Source organism: Oncorhynchus kisutch, linkage group LG1 (genome assembly GCF_002021735.2).
Source record: "Oncorhynchus kisutch isolate 150728-3 linkage group LG1, Okis_V2, whole genome shotgun sequence".
NCBI lineage: Eukaryota > Metazoa > Chordata > Actinopteri > Salmoniformes > Salmonidae > Oncorhynchus > Oncorhynchus kisutch.
The window spans coordinates 36,955,546-36,967,965 of NC_034174.2; the positions used below are offsets into that span (position 1 = coordinate 36,955,546).

General features: G+C 40.7%; 1 protein-coding gene across 3 annotated transcripts in view; it reads right to left on the reverse strand.

Moving 5' to 3' along the window:
- The window catches only part of LOC109895256 (inositol 1,4,5-trisphosphate receptor type 1), a 164,896-nt gene that overhangs the window by 54,956 nt on the left and 97,520 nt on the right, over positions 1 to 12,420 (reverse strand). For all 3 annotated transcript variants that reach the window (XM_031822925.1, XM_020488886.2, XM_031822927.1), the window contains 2 exons: positions 11,711 to 11,895; positions 10,748 to 10,896 (listed from right to left, as the gene is read on the reverse strand). In XM_031822925.1, the coding sequence (XP_031678785.1) occupies positions 10,748 to 10,896; positions 11,711 to 11,895 (334 nt within the window). The remainder of the gene's footprint in view (positions 1 to 10,747; positions 10,897 to 11,710; positions 11,896 to 12,420) is intronic.

The following is a 12,420-nucleotide window of genomic DNA, read 5'->3' on the forward strand; positions in this document are numbered from 1 at the left end:
ATGACGCTACAAGCTAGGCATACCTATATTTGGGGAGTTTCTCCCATTCTTCTCTGCAGATCATCTCAAGCTCTGTCAGGTTGGATGGGGAGTGTTGCTGCACAGCTATTTTCAGGTCTCTCCAGAGATGTGCGATCGGGTTCTGGCTGGGCCACTCAAGGATATTCCGAGACCTGTCCTGAAGCCACTCCTGTGTTGTCTTGGCTGTGTGCTTAGGGTCATTGTCCTGTTGGATGGTGAACCTTCGCCCCAGTCTGAGGTGCTGAGCGCTCTGGAGCAGGTTTTCATCAAGGATCTCTCTGTACTTTGCTACATTCATCTTTCCCTCGATCCTGACTAGTCTCCCAGTCCCTGCCACTGACAAAGATCCACACAGCAAGAAGCTGCCACCACCAGGTTTCCTCCAGACGTGATGTTGGCACTCTGAACTATTTGGCCTATCTAGAGCTCTGTCAGAGTGACCATTGGGTTCTTGGTCACCTCCCTGACCAAGACCCTTCTCCCCGACTGCTCAGTTTGGCCGGGCGGCCACTTCTAGAAAGAGTCTTGGTGGTTCTAAACTTCTTCCATTGAAGAATGATGGAGGCCAATGTGTTCTTGGGGACCTTCAATGCTGCATAATGTTTTTGGTACCCTTCCCCAGATCTGTGCCTCAACACAATCCTGTCTCGGAGCTCTACGGAAAATTCCTTCGACCTCATGGCTTGGTTTTTGCTCTGACAAACACTGTCAACCGTGGGACCATATACAGACAGGTGCGTGCCTTTCCAAATCATGTCCAATCAGTTGAATTTACCAGAGGTGGACTCTAATCAAGTTGTAGAAACATCTAAAGGATGATCAATGGAAAGAGAATGCACCTGAGCTCAATTTCAAGTCTCATAGCAAAGGGTCTGAATATTTGTGGAAATAAGGTATTGCTGTTTTTTGCATTTAATAAATGTGCAAACATTTCTAAAAACCTGTTTTCGCTTTGTCATATATGGGGTATTGTGTGTAGATTTTGTTTTACTTAATCCATTTTACGACAAGGCTGTTACAGTTACGTTACGTAACAAAATGTGGAAAAAGTCAAGGGGTCTTTAATACTTTCCAAGGCACTGTATGTAGGTGCGTAACGAGCATTTCAGGCATGGTTCCCTTGCACGCATTGAATAGAATTTATATAACTGCTGAAAATCCTTCCACTTGCTGGCCAACAGATTTTCTGCTGGAGTTTTCATTCAATTGCGTTTCAGTACATTTTCTCGACAGACTTACTAGAATATATGGAGAAAACAGTTCAGAATATTAGGGCCCAATGAAAGAAAGCCATGTAAATACATACATATTGGTCTCATTTAAAGCACCAATTGATAGATACAAAAATGGCCTGATCTTGTATATTATTTATGGCTCATAAAGTATTTATGAACCATACAAATTAAAAGTTTGGAAAGCCTTTACACATTAAATATATTGGTTTGATTCATCCTGAAAGTTACAATATTAAATTCATGAAATATTGGAAGGTGAGAATAATGTACAATAGGGGTTGAACAGTAGTCCTATAAACCTACCCTAATAATCCTCACTAATCATAGAACTTTGATGACAACGGTCCATTCGTCATGAAGCGTGGCCCAGGCTCCAGGTTTAAACTGCTATATATGGTCTGCATTTCATAATGATTCAAATAGGCTACATGTCCCAACTTGTAATACGTTAGCCTAATATGATCTACAGTGCCTTGCGAAAGTATTCGGCCCCCTTGAACTTTGCGACCTTTTGCCACATTTCAGGCTTGTCCATTTTGTAAATTCAGATCATTTCGCTTTTGGAGAGGACACTGGACGCTCGGGCCGAGGAGCATGTTTGATTTGAGCGATCTGACCTTACACCGGCAGTCAAGCACCCAAGCTAACATTGGCTAGCTACTTCCAGACACAAATGAGAGTGACCAATCTGACCATTGTACTCGCCCTAGCAGAGCTGGTTAGGCATTTTCCGTGTTATCCAGAGCGTTGGTGACTAACTGTGTTGCTGGCAACAATTTAATTACGCTTTTTTGCAGACTTACAGTGCCTTGCGAAAGTTTTCAGCCCCCTTGAACTTTTTCGACCTTTTGCCACATTTCAGGCTTCAAACATAAAGATATAAAACTGTATTTTTTTGTGAAGAATCAACAACAAGTGGGGCACAGTCATGAAGTGGAACGACATTTATTGGATATTTCAAACTTTTTTAACAAATCAAAAACTGAAAAATTGGGCGTGCAAAATTATTCAGCCCCCTTAAGTTAATACTTTGTAGCGCCACCTTTTGCTGCGATTACAGCTGTAAGTCGCTTGGGGTATGTCTCTATCAGTTTTGCACATCGAGAGACTGAAATGTTTTCCCATTCCTCCTTGCAAAACAGCTCGAGCTCAGTGAGGTTGGATGGAGAGCATTTGTGAACAGCAGTTTTCAGTTCTTTCCACAGATTCTCGATTGGATTCAGGTCTGGACTTTGACTTGGCCATTCTAACACCTGGATATGTTTATTTTTGAACCATTCCATTGTAGATTTTGCTTTATGTTTTGGATCATTGTCTTGTTGGAAGACAAATCTCCGTCCCAGTCTCAGGTCTTTTGCAGACTCCATCAGGTTTTCTTCCAGAATGGTCCTGTATTTGGCTCCATCCATCTTCCCATCAATTTTAACCATCTTCCCTGTCCCTGCTGAAGAAAAGCAGTCCCAAACCATGATGCTGCCACCACCATGTTTGACAGTGGGGATGGTGTTGAGCTGTGTTGCTTTACGCCAAACATAACGCTTTGCATTGTTGCCAAAAAGTTACATTTTGGTTTCATCTGACCAGAGCACCTTCTTCCACATGTTTGGTGTGTCTCCCAGGTGGCTTGTGGCAAACTTTAAATGACACTTTTTAAGGATATCTTTAAGAAATGGCTTTCTTCTTGCCACTCTTCCATAAAGGCCAGATTTGTGCAATATACGACTGATTGTTGTCCTATGGACAGAGTCTCCCACCTCAGCTGTAGATCTCTGCAGTTCATCCAGAGTGATCATGGGCCTCTTGGCTGCATCTCTGATCAGTCTTCTCCTTGTATGAGCTGAAAGTTTAGAGGGACGGCCAGGTCTTGGTAGATTTGCAGTGGTCTGATACTCCTTCCACTTCCATTTCAATATAATCGCTTGCACAGTGCTCCTTGGGATGTTTAAAGCTTGGGAAATCTTTTTGTATCCAAATCCGTCTTTAAACTTCTTCACAACAGTATCTCGGACCTGCCTGGTGTGTTCCTTGTTCTTCATGATGCTCTCTGCGCTTTTAACAGACCTCTGAGACTATCACAGTGCAGGTGCATTTATACGGAGACTTGATTACACACAGGTGGATTGTATTTATCATCATTAGTCATTTAGGTCAACATTGGATCATTCAGAGATCCTCACTGAACTTCTGGAGAGAGTTTGCTGCACTGAAAGTAAAGGGGCTGAATAATTTTGCATGCCCAATTTTTCAGTTTTTGATTTGTTAAAAAAGTTTGAAATATCCAATAAATGTCGTTCCACTTCATGATTGTGTCCCACTTGTTGTTGATTCTTCACAAAAAATACAGTTTTATATCTTTATGTTTGAAGCCTGAAATGTGGCAAAAGGTCGCAAAGTTCAAGGGGGCCGAATACTTTCGCAAGGCACTGTACTATTGCTAGCGATCCTCAGGAACAACCACACAAACGTGACAGGCAAACGTGACTGTCTTTTTACTGTTGTTTTTATTTCTGTACTTCCCTATTGTTCACCTAATACCTTTTAAAAAATATATAAATTGCACTGTTGGTTAGAGCCTGTTGTATTTGGCGCACGTGACAAAAAAAAATTGGATTTGATTTAAACAAAAAATGTAAAGAAACTAACACTAAATCAGTGACAGTTATACATGTATGTGGGTATAACTGACGGTGGCTACCAATAGTGGCAAATATTTAACACGATACAAATGGTAGAAAACACAGTGAAAAATCCAGGCATAAAATTAAAAACAATCTAGAAATCATAAATCAACTTGGTAGGTTTGGCGCTATACTGTTATTTGCGCATAGCTACAGATGCCTATAGCTTGAGTATCCAAATTTCATCCGGTTATTAAATCAAGCTTTATTTATACAGCACATTTCAGATATGAATGCAACACAATGCACTTCACAGGAAAAAAACGAGTACAAAGAATGAAAATAAAAACATATTTACTACACAAGAAACATGAGGATAAAAACACAAAAGAATAACAATTTAAAACTGAAATTTAAACTGAAAGCAGCCTAAGGAAAATTGAAGTTAAAAATGTATGTTTTAAGATCCCTTTAAATATGTCCACAGCTTCGGCCCCCACAGGTTTATTGGCAGGCTAGTCCAGAGGCAAGGGGCATAGTAACTAAAAAAGAGGCCTCTCCATGCCTCTTGGTCCTAGGCTTTGGGATAGCTAAAAGGCCAGTGCCAGAGGACCTGAGGGACCTCTTGGGTACATAACTTAAAAGGATGTCTGATATGCATTGGGGTGCACAATCGTGGATTAATTTGAAAACCAATAGAAGAATCTTAAAATTAATTCTAAAACTCATAGGCAGCCAGTGCAAAGGCTTTAAAACTGGTGTAATGTGCGCTCTCCGTCTGGTCTTGGTCAGTACCCATGCTGCAGCATTCTGTATGTTTTGCAATGGCTTTCTTGGGTAGACCAGACAGGAGAGCATTACAGTAGTCAAGCCTGATTGTAATAAAAGCATGGATGAGTCTCTCTGTATCAGCCTAAGAGAGTAAGAGGTAAACACCTCTCCGGGAAGAGGAAGGGCGTGGTTGTATGCTTCATGATTAACAACTCATGGTGTAATCATAACATAGAGGAACTCAAGTCCTTCTGCTCATCCGATCTAGAATTCCTTACAATCAAATGTTGGTCAAATTACCTCCCAAAATAATTATTGTCAGTTATCGTCACAGCTGTGTACATGTGTACATGGCTGAATATAAACAGTTAGTTTATAGCTAGTCACGCCGCAAGGCAATCAAAAAAGAAAAATGCCAGTACAGGGAAAAAGGAGTCGCAATTCAACAGCTCAGACACGAGATGTGGCAGGGTCTAGTTAAGAGGTGACTCTGGGATTCTGGCCTCCGAGGCAGAGTTCCTCTATCCAGTGTGTGTTCTTTTGCCCATCTTAATCTTTTCTTTTTATTGGCCAGTCTGAGATATGGCTTTTTCTTTGCAACTCTACCTAGAAGCCCAGCATCCCGGAGTCGCCTCTTCACTGTTGACGATGAGACTGGTGTTTTGCGGGTACTATTTAATGAAGCTGCCATTTGAGGACTTGTGAGCCACCTGTTTCTCAAACTAGACACTAATGTACTTGTACTCTTGCTCAGATGTGCACCGGGGCCTCGCACTCCTCTTTCTATCCTGGTTAGAGCCTGTTTGTCCTGTTCTGTGAAGGGAGTAGTACACAGCGCTGTACAAGATCTTCAGTTTCTTGGCAATTTCTCGCATGGAATATCCTTCATTTCTCAGAACAAGAATAGACTGACGATTTTCAGAAGAAAGTTCTTTGTTTCGGGCCATTTTGAGCTTGTAATCGAACCCACAAATAATGACGCTCCAGATAATCAACGAGTCTAAAGAATGCCAGTTTTATTGCTTCTTTAAATCAGGACAACAGTTTTCAGCTGTGCTAACATAATTGCAAAAGGATTTGATAATGATCAATTAGCCTTTTAAAATTATAAACTTGGATTAGCGTGCCATTGGAACACAGGAGTGATGGATGCTGATAATGGACCTCTAAGGCTAATATAATAATAATCGATTAAATGTTTTATTTTTATAATATATTTAAATCAGCCAATTCCAGCTAGAGTAGTAATTTACAACATTAACAATGTTTACACTATTTCTAATCAAGTTGATGTTATTTTAATGGACAGAAAATGTGCTTTCCTTTCAAACAAGCACATTTCTAAGTGACCAAACTTTTGAACGGAAGTGTCTCTGTGTGTGTGTGTGTGTGTGTGTGTGTGTGTGTGTGTGTGTGTGTGTGTGTGTGTGTGTGTGTGTGTGTGTGTGTGTGTGTGTGAGATATATATGTATATATATTAGTTGAAGTCAGAAGTTTACATACACCTTAGCCAAATGCATTTAAACTCAGTTTTTCACAATTCCTGACATTTAATCCTGGTCAAAATTCCCTGTCTTAGGTCAGTAAGGATCACCACTTAATTTTAAGAATGTGAAATGTCAGAATAATAGTAGAGAGAATGATTTATTTCAGCTTTTATTTCTTTCATCACATTTCCAGTGGGTCAGAAGTTTACGTACACTCAATTAGTATTTGGTAGCCTTGCCTTTAAATTGTTTAACTTGGGTCAAAGGTTTTGGGTAGCCTTCCACAAGCATCCCACAACAAGTTGGATGAATTTGGCCCATTCCTCCTGACAGAGTTGGTGTAACTGAGTCAGGTTTGTAGGCCTCCTTGCTCGCACACGATTTTTCAGCTCTGCCCACACATTTTCTATGGGATTGAGGTCAAGGCTTTGTGATGGCCACTCCAATACCTTGACATTGTTGTCCTTAAGCCATTTTCCCACAACTTTGAAAGTATGTTTGGGGTCATTGTATATTTGGAAGACCCATTTGCGAACAAGCTTTAACTTCCTGACTGATGTCTTGAGATGTTGCTTCAATATATCCACATAACTGTCCTTACTCATGATGCTTTCTATTTTGTGAAGTGCACCAGACCCTCCTGCAGCAATGCACTCCCACAACATGATGCTGCCAACCCCATGCTTCACGGTTGGGATGGTGTTCTTCGGCTTGCAAGCGTCCCGCTTTTTCCTCCAAACATAACAATGGTCATTATGGTCAAACAGTTCTACTTTTGTTTCATCAGACCAGAGGACATTCCTCCAACAAGTACAATCTTTGTCCCCATGTGCAGTTGCAAACCATAGTCTGGCTTTTTTATGGAGGTTTTGGAGCAGTGGCTTCTTCCTTGCTGAGAGGCCTTTCAGGTTATGTCGATATTGGACTCTTTTTTACTGTGGATATAGATACTTTTGCACCTGTTTCCTCCAGCATCTTCACCTTTGCTGTTGTTCTGGGATTGATTTGAACTTTTCACACCAAAGTACATTCATCTCTAGGAGACAGAACGCATCTCCTTCCTGAGCGGTGTGATGGCTGCGTGGTCCCAGTGTTTATACTTGCGTACTATTGTTTGTACAGACGAACGTGGTACCTTCAGGCATTTGGAAATTGCTCCCAAGGATGAACCAGACTTGTGGAAGTCTACAATTTTTTTTCTGAGGTCTTGGCTGATTTCTTTTGATTTTCAAATGATGCCAAGCAAAGAGGCATTGAGTTTGAAGGTAGATCTTGAAATACATGCACAGGTACACCTCTAATTGACTCAAATTATGTCAATTAGCCTATCAGAACATAATTTTCTGGAATTTTCCAAGCTGTTTAAAGGCACAGTCAACTTAGTGTATGTAAACTTCTGACCCACTGGAATTGAAATACAGTGAATTATAAGTGAAATAATCGGTCTGTAAACAATTGTTGGAAAAATTACTTGTGTCATGCACAAAGTAGATGTCCTAACCGACTTCACAAAACTATAGTTTGTTAACAAGACATTTGCAGTGGTTGTATGTAAACTTCTGACTTCAACTGTATCCAGAGCTCTTGCAGCATTTTGTCCACCCAATCAAGGATCAGATAATAAATCTAGAACTGAAAGCTTAAGCTACAGCTAGCTAGCACTGCAGTTCATACAATGTGGTGAGTAGTTGACTCAAAGAGAGAGAAAGACAATAGTTGAACAGTTTCAACAAATACGTTTCTTCAAAATTGAAGGAGAAGCAAGAGAGGAAGGGAGAGGGAGAGAGATAAAGCTATATTTCGTAGTATTTTTCTTTTCACTTGCTAATTTAGCCTCCTCAAAACACCCAGCTCAAACAGAGAAGGATGCTATGTTAGCTATCTGGCTATCCAACACTAGAACCCTTCCATGTCAAGGAAGCTTTTGGTTTTAATAATTTATTGCCACCGGGGCCCACCGGTGTAACTGCTAAACTGCTTGCTGACTGTACACTGTACTGTAATTGTAGCGGGTTTACTAATGCGTTACTTCTATTCTATGTTGACTATGATGTTAGATAATATGGTAACAACAAAGTAGCTATGTGTAGCAGTTATGACATGAAGGTTTGTCTTGGAAATGTTTTTCGCCTGGTCAGACAGCTGATGTGTTGTGCACTGAAGTCCACAAGCAAAGAGAAAAGGTGAGAGAGGAGAAGTGCACATAGAATCAAAAATAATTACAATGACCAAAGTTCTCATACTGTTTGTATGTGGCTGCAATGAAAGTGAACTGTGTGTGCGCGTGTGATCATTCTGCCGATTCTGTTGAAAAACAGAACGGAACGAAACGGGGATAAACATACCTGAATTTGTCCAATAGAAACTCTAGTTTGCAACTGTTGGACTAACGATTACACCCCAGATCAGCTAGATGAAGGCAAGAGTGTGCAAGGCGGCATTGAATGGGTCACGGTTTGTCACCTTGATTACAAAAAATTATCTTGACCCATGCACCTACGTTGTAAACTTTCATTCACAGGCTAGGTTGTAGCAACCTCATGATGTGTTTAGGGAATGCAGTTAATATGATGTGTTTAGAGAATGCAGTTAATGTAGCTACTCTAAATCTTAGAAGACATGGTGATTCAATAATAAATCTATTTAATCATAATTCACTTCCTCCTCTACCATGTTCTATTCACAGACAGACCGAAGGTGGTGTTCTCTACTGCTCTGACTAACTCTGTAGGACCCTTCCGTAGTGACACTATGCTGATCCTTGCCAGGCTTACAACCAAATTACAGTTAGCACATACTGTTCATGGCATACATTTCAACCATTTGAGGACAAAATAATGTGCACGAATGTCTGAATATGTTTTTTATCCTGATCCAGGTCTCTTCACAGTGCCAGCGAGAGGAGTCTACTACTTCAGATACACTGTCTGTGGTCAGGATACAGAACCAATAGTTGTACACTTGTATAAGAACAACCAGAGTATAGTAGTCACAGGTGAAATGAATGATGGCCAGTATGAGTATGAATCTAATGCAGCAGTCCTAGAGTTAGAGGAGGGAGATGTGGTCTACCTGCAGCTGGAATCAGCCCACCAGGTTTATGATGATATCCTTACTCGTACCACCTTCAGTGACTTCCTGCTCTTCACCATGTAGTTTCAGGGTGTGAATGAATGTTTCCTCCCACCAATACATTCATAAAGAATGGGCAATGTGTCTGTCATTACTTTGAGCTTTCAAAGTGAAATACATATAATGATCTGTCTATATACCAGAGGTGTGGACTCGAGTCACATGACTTGGACTTGAGTCACAAATATGACAACTCGACTTTGACACCAATGACTTGTGACTTGACTTGGACCAGAGCCTTATGACTCGACCTGACTTGATACCCTCCCCAAGCCCAAATCTAAAAAAATGATGCTATTAAAAAAAAAAGTGTGCAGCGCATCAACTCTTCATTTAACGATTACAGTTTGAACCGGACAGCAGCAAATAAAATTGTGCCAGATGAGAAAACGTTGTGCGTGGCAGTGCAGAGGAACGTTGGCGGGTGAATTCAGATGGAGCCCTTGGAAAGATGATACCCAAAATTATTTGAATATAAAGACAACGCTGTCTCAACAAAAAAACGGATTGCAACTTGCAAAACATGCGGGAAGAAAATTACCGACGGAGGCGCAACAATTTCCAACTTTGTTTGACATTTGAAGCTGCACAAAGAACAATAAGTCGTGGCTAATATGGCCGACAGCTATATATTTTATTACTTTACTAGTGTTTCATGTTGGCTAACGTAAAGTTAAATCAATGAGCTTCCACACAGTCAGTCAGTGCGGGAACATGATCATTGCACCCAAGATTGAGCTACAAACGGCGAGGCAGTTGGTAGCCTAAATCCTGCCTGACGTTCCTAAAACAAGGTTGGGCGATTGTGTACAAGCCTACATCGCCCGATTGTGCCCCATAGCGATCCACAATAGTCGATCACTATTGGGGGGGGGGGGGGTCTTTCTCATGGCTACCCATATTTCCATAAATATATAACATTTATTTGGAAAGTATCTATATATTTTTTAAAAGCATTCATGATTTGCGTAAATGAAATATACTAACAATTACTCTTCTTAAAAATATGAAATGGTATTATATTTGGTGAAGAGCACGCATAGCACATTCATCTCCTGTACATCTATCACTCCAGTGTTTTATTGGTATATTGTAATTACTTCGCCACCATGGCCTATATATTGCCTTACCTCCCTTAACTTACCTCATTTCCATACACTGTATACAGACCTTTTCTACTGTATTATTGACTGTATGTTTGTTTATTCCATGCGTAACTCTGTGTTGTTGTATGTGTCGAACTGCTTTGCTTTATCTTGGCCAGGTCGCAGTTGTAAATGAGAACTTGTTCTCAACTAGCCTGGTCTTGACTTGAGACTTGACTCGGGACTTGCCTGTCTTGACTTGGGACTTGAGTGCTAAGACTTGAGACTTACCTGTGACTTGTAAAACAATGACTTGGTCCCACCTCTGCTACATACTATCCCATACACTGTATACGTTGTTTAGTGTGGGGTGGGATTGTTACTGTGAAGACACGTACTTGCAGATGAAGCCGCCACTCTCACACTTCCTGCGGGAGTCAGTGTTCTCAGGGAAGAGTAGCTCGGGCCGATGCAGTACATCCACTAGGACAGACAGCTCAGCCTGGACCAACGGACGCAGGCGGTCTTCTAGAGCTGACACTATGTCCTACAGAGACAAAGTGACAGGGAGGGAAAGGGGGAGAGAGGAAGAGGGGCAGAGAAAAAGGGAGCGAGTTAAAGGGATAGTGTGAGATTCTGTCAATTAATGATAAAGACAGTTGTGCTAAGCTCATGAGGCATTTATAAGTTATATTATTCAAGAATCAATGAGTAAATATAAAGAATTGAAATGACAGTTACCAACTTCACAAATCCCAGACTGTAGCTTTAACTTTTTGTGCCTCAGTGTGGTAAAGGGATTGTGCGAGATTTTGCCAATGAAGCCCTTTTTGTACTTACCTAGAGTCAGAAACTCATACCTTTTGTGTGTCTTTGACGGAAGTTGAAGGAAGTTGAAGGTCGTTTTGTGAGCCATAGCTAGCAATTGTGCTAGTTCACAACTGCCCATCTGACTCTGGGTAAGTAGAGAAAGGCTTAATTGCCAAATTCTCGCTCTACCCCTTTAACACACTGAGGCACAAAAAATGTAAGCTGGTCTGGGATTTGTGAAGTTGATAACTGTCATTTCAATTCTTTATTCACTTACTGATTCTTGAAGAATATATCTTATAATGGGCTTATGAACTTAACACAACTGTCTGTCTTTATCATAACCCAAAATATAAGGTTTTATTAATCCATTGTTCACAAACAACAAGAATGTAAACAAACTATGTATAGCTTCAAAATTATTAAAACTATCGCTTGGATGTCATGGTCTGTCAGTCCTTGCATGTGTAGAGCAATATCTATGAATTTAGGAGGGATTACATTTCCCTAGCCACGTCCCTCAGACAGACTCACACAAACAGTGTACCCACCTGAAGTCTCTCGATGATGTTCCTGTAGTCTCGGGAGGTGGTCAGTACTGAGTCTCTGCGTGCAGCGTTACGGGCAGACATTCTCCAGGACATGGCTGTCTTCTGAACGATGTTGTTGGACTTCACAAACAGGTTGTTCACCTGGCTGTCCAGATCCACTGGGATGGCTATGGCTCGCCCTTTAGCTATCACATTCAGTACCAGTCAAAATTTTGGACACGCCTACTCATTCAAGGGTTTTTCTATATTTTTACTATTTTCTACATTGTAGAATAATAGTGAGGACCTCAAAAGTATGAAATAACACATATGGAACCATGTAGTAACCAAAAAAAGTGTCAAACAAATCAAAATATATTTTATATTTGAGATTCTTCAAAGTAACCAACCTTTGCACACTCTTGGCATTTTCTCAACCAGCTTCATGAGGTAGTCACCTGGAATGCCTTTCAATTAACAGGTGTGTGTTGTGTTGACATAGGGGAGGTATCAGTTGTTTTGTGACAACATAAAGGAGGTATACAGAAGAAAGCCTTATTTGGTAAAAGACCAAGTCCATATTATGGCAAGAACAGCTCAAATAAGCTAAGGGAAACGACAGTCCATCATTACTTTAAGACATGAAGGTCAGTTAATACGGAACATTTCAAGAACCTTGAAAGTTTCTTCAAGTGCAGTCGCAAAAAATCCATCAAGCTCTATGATGAAAT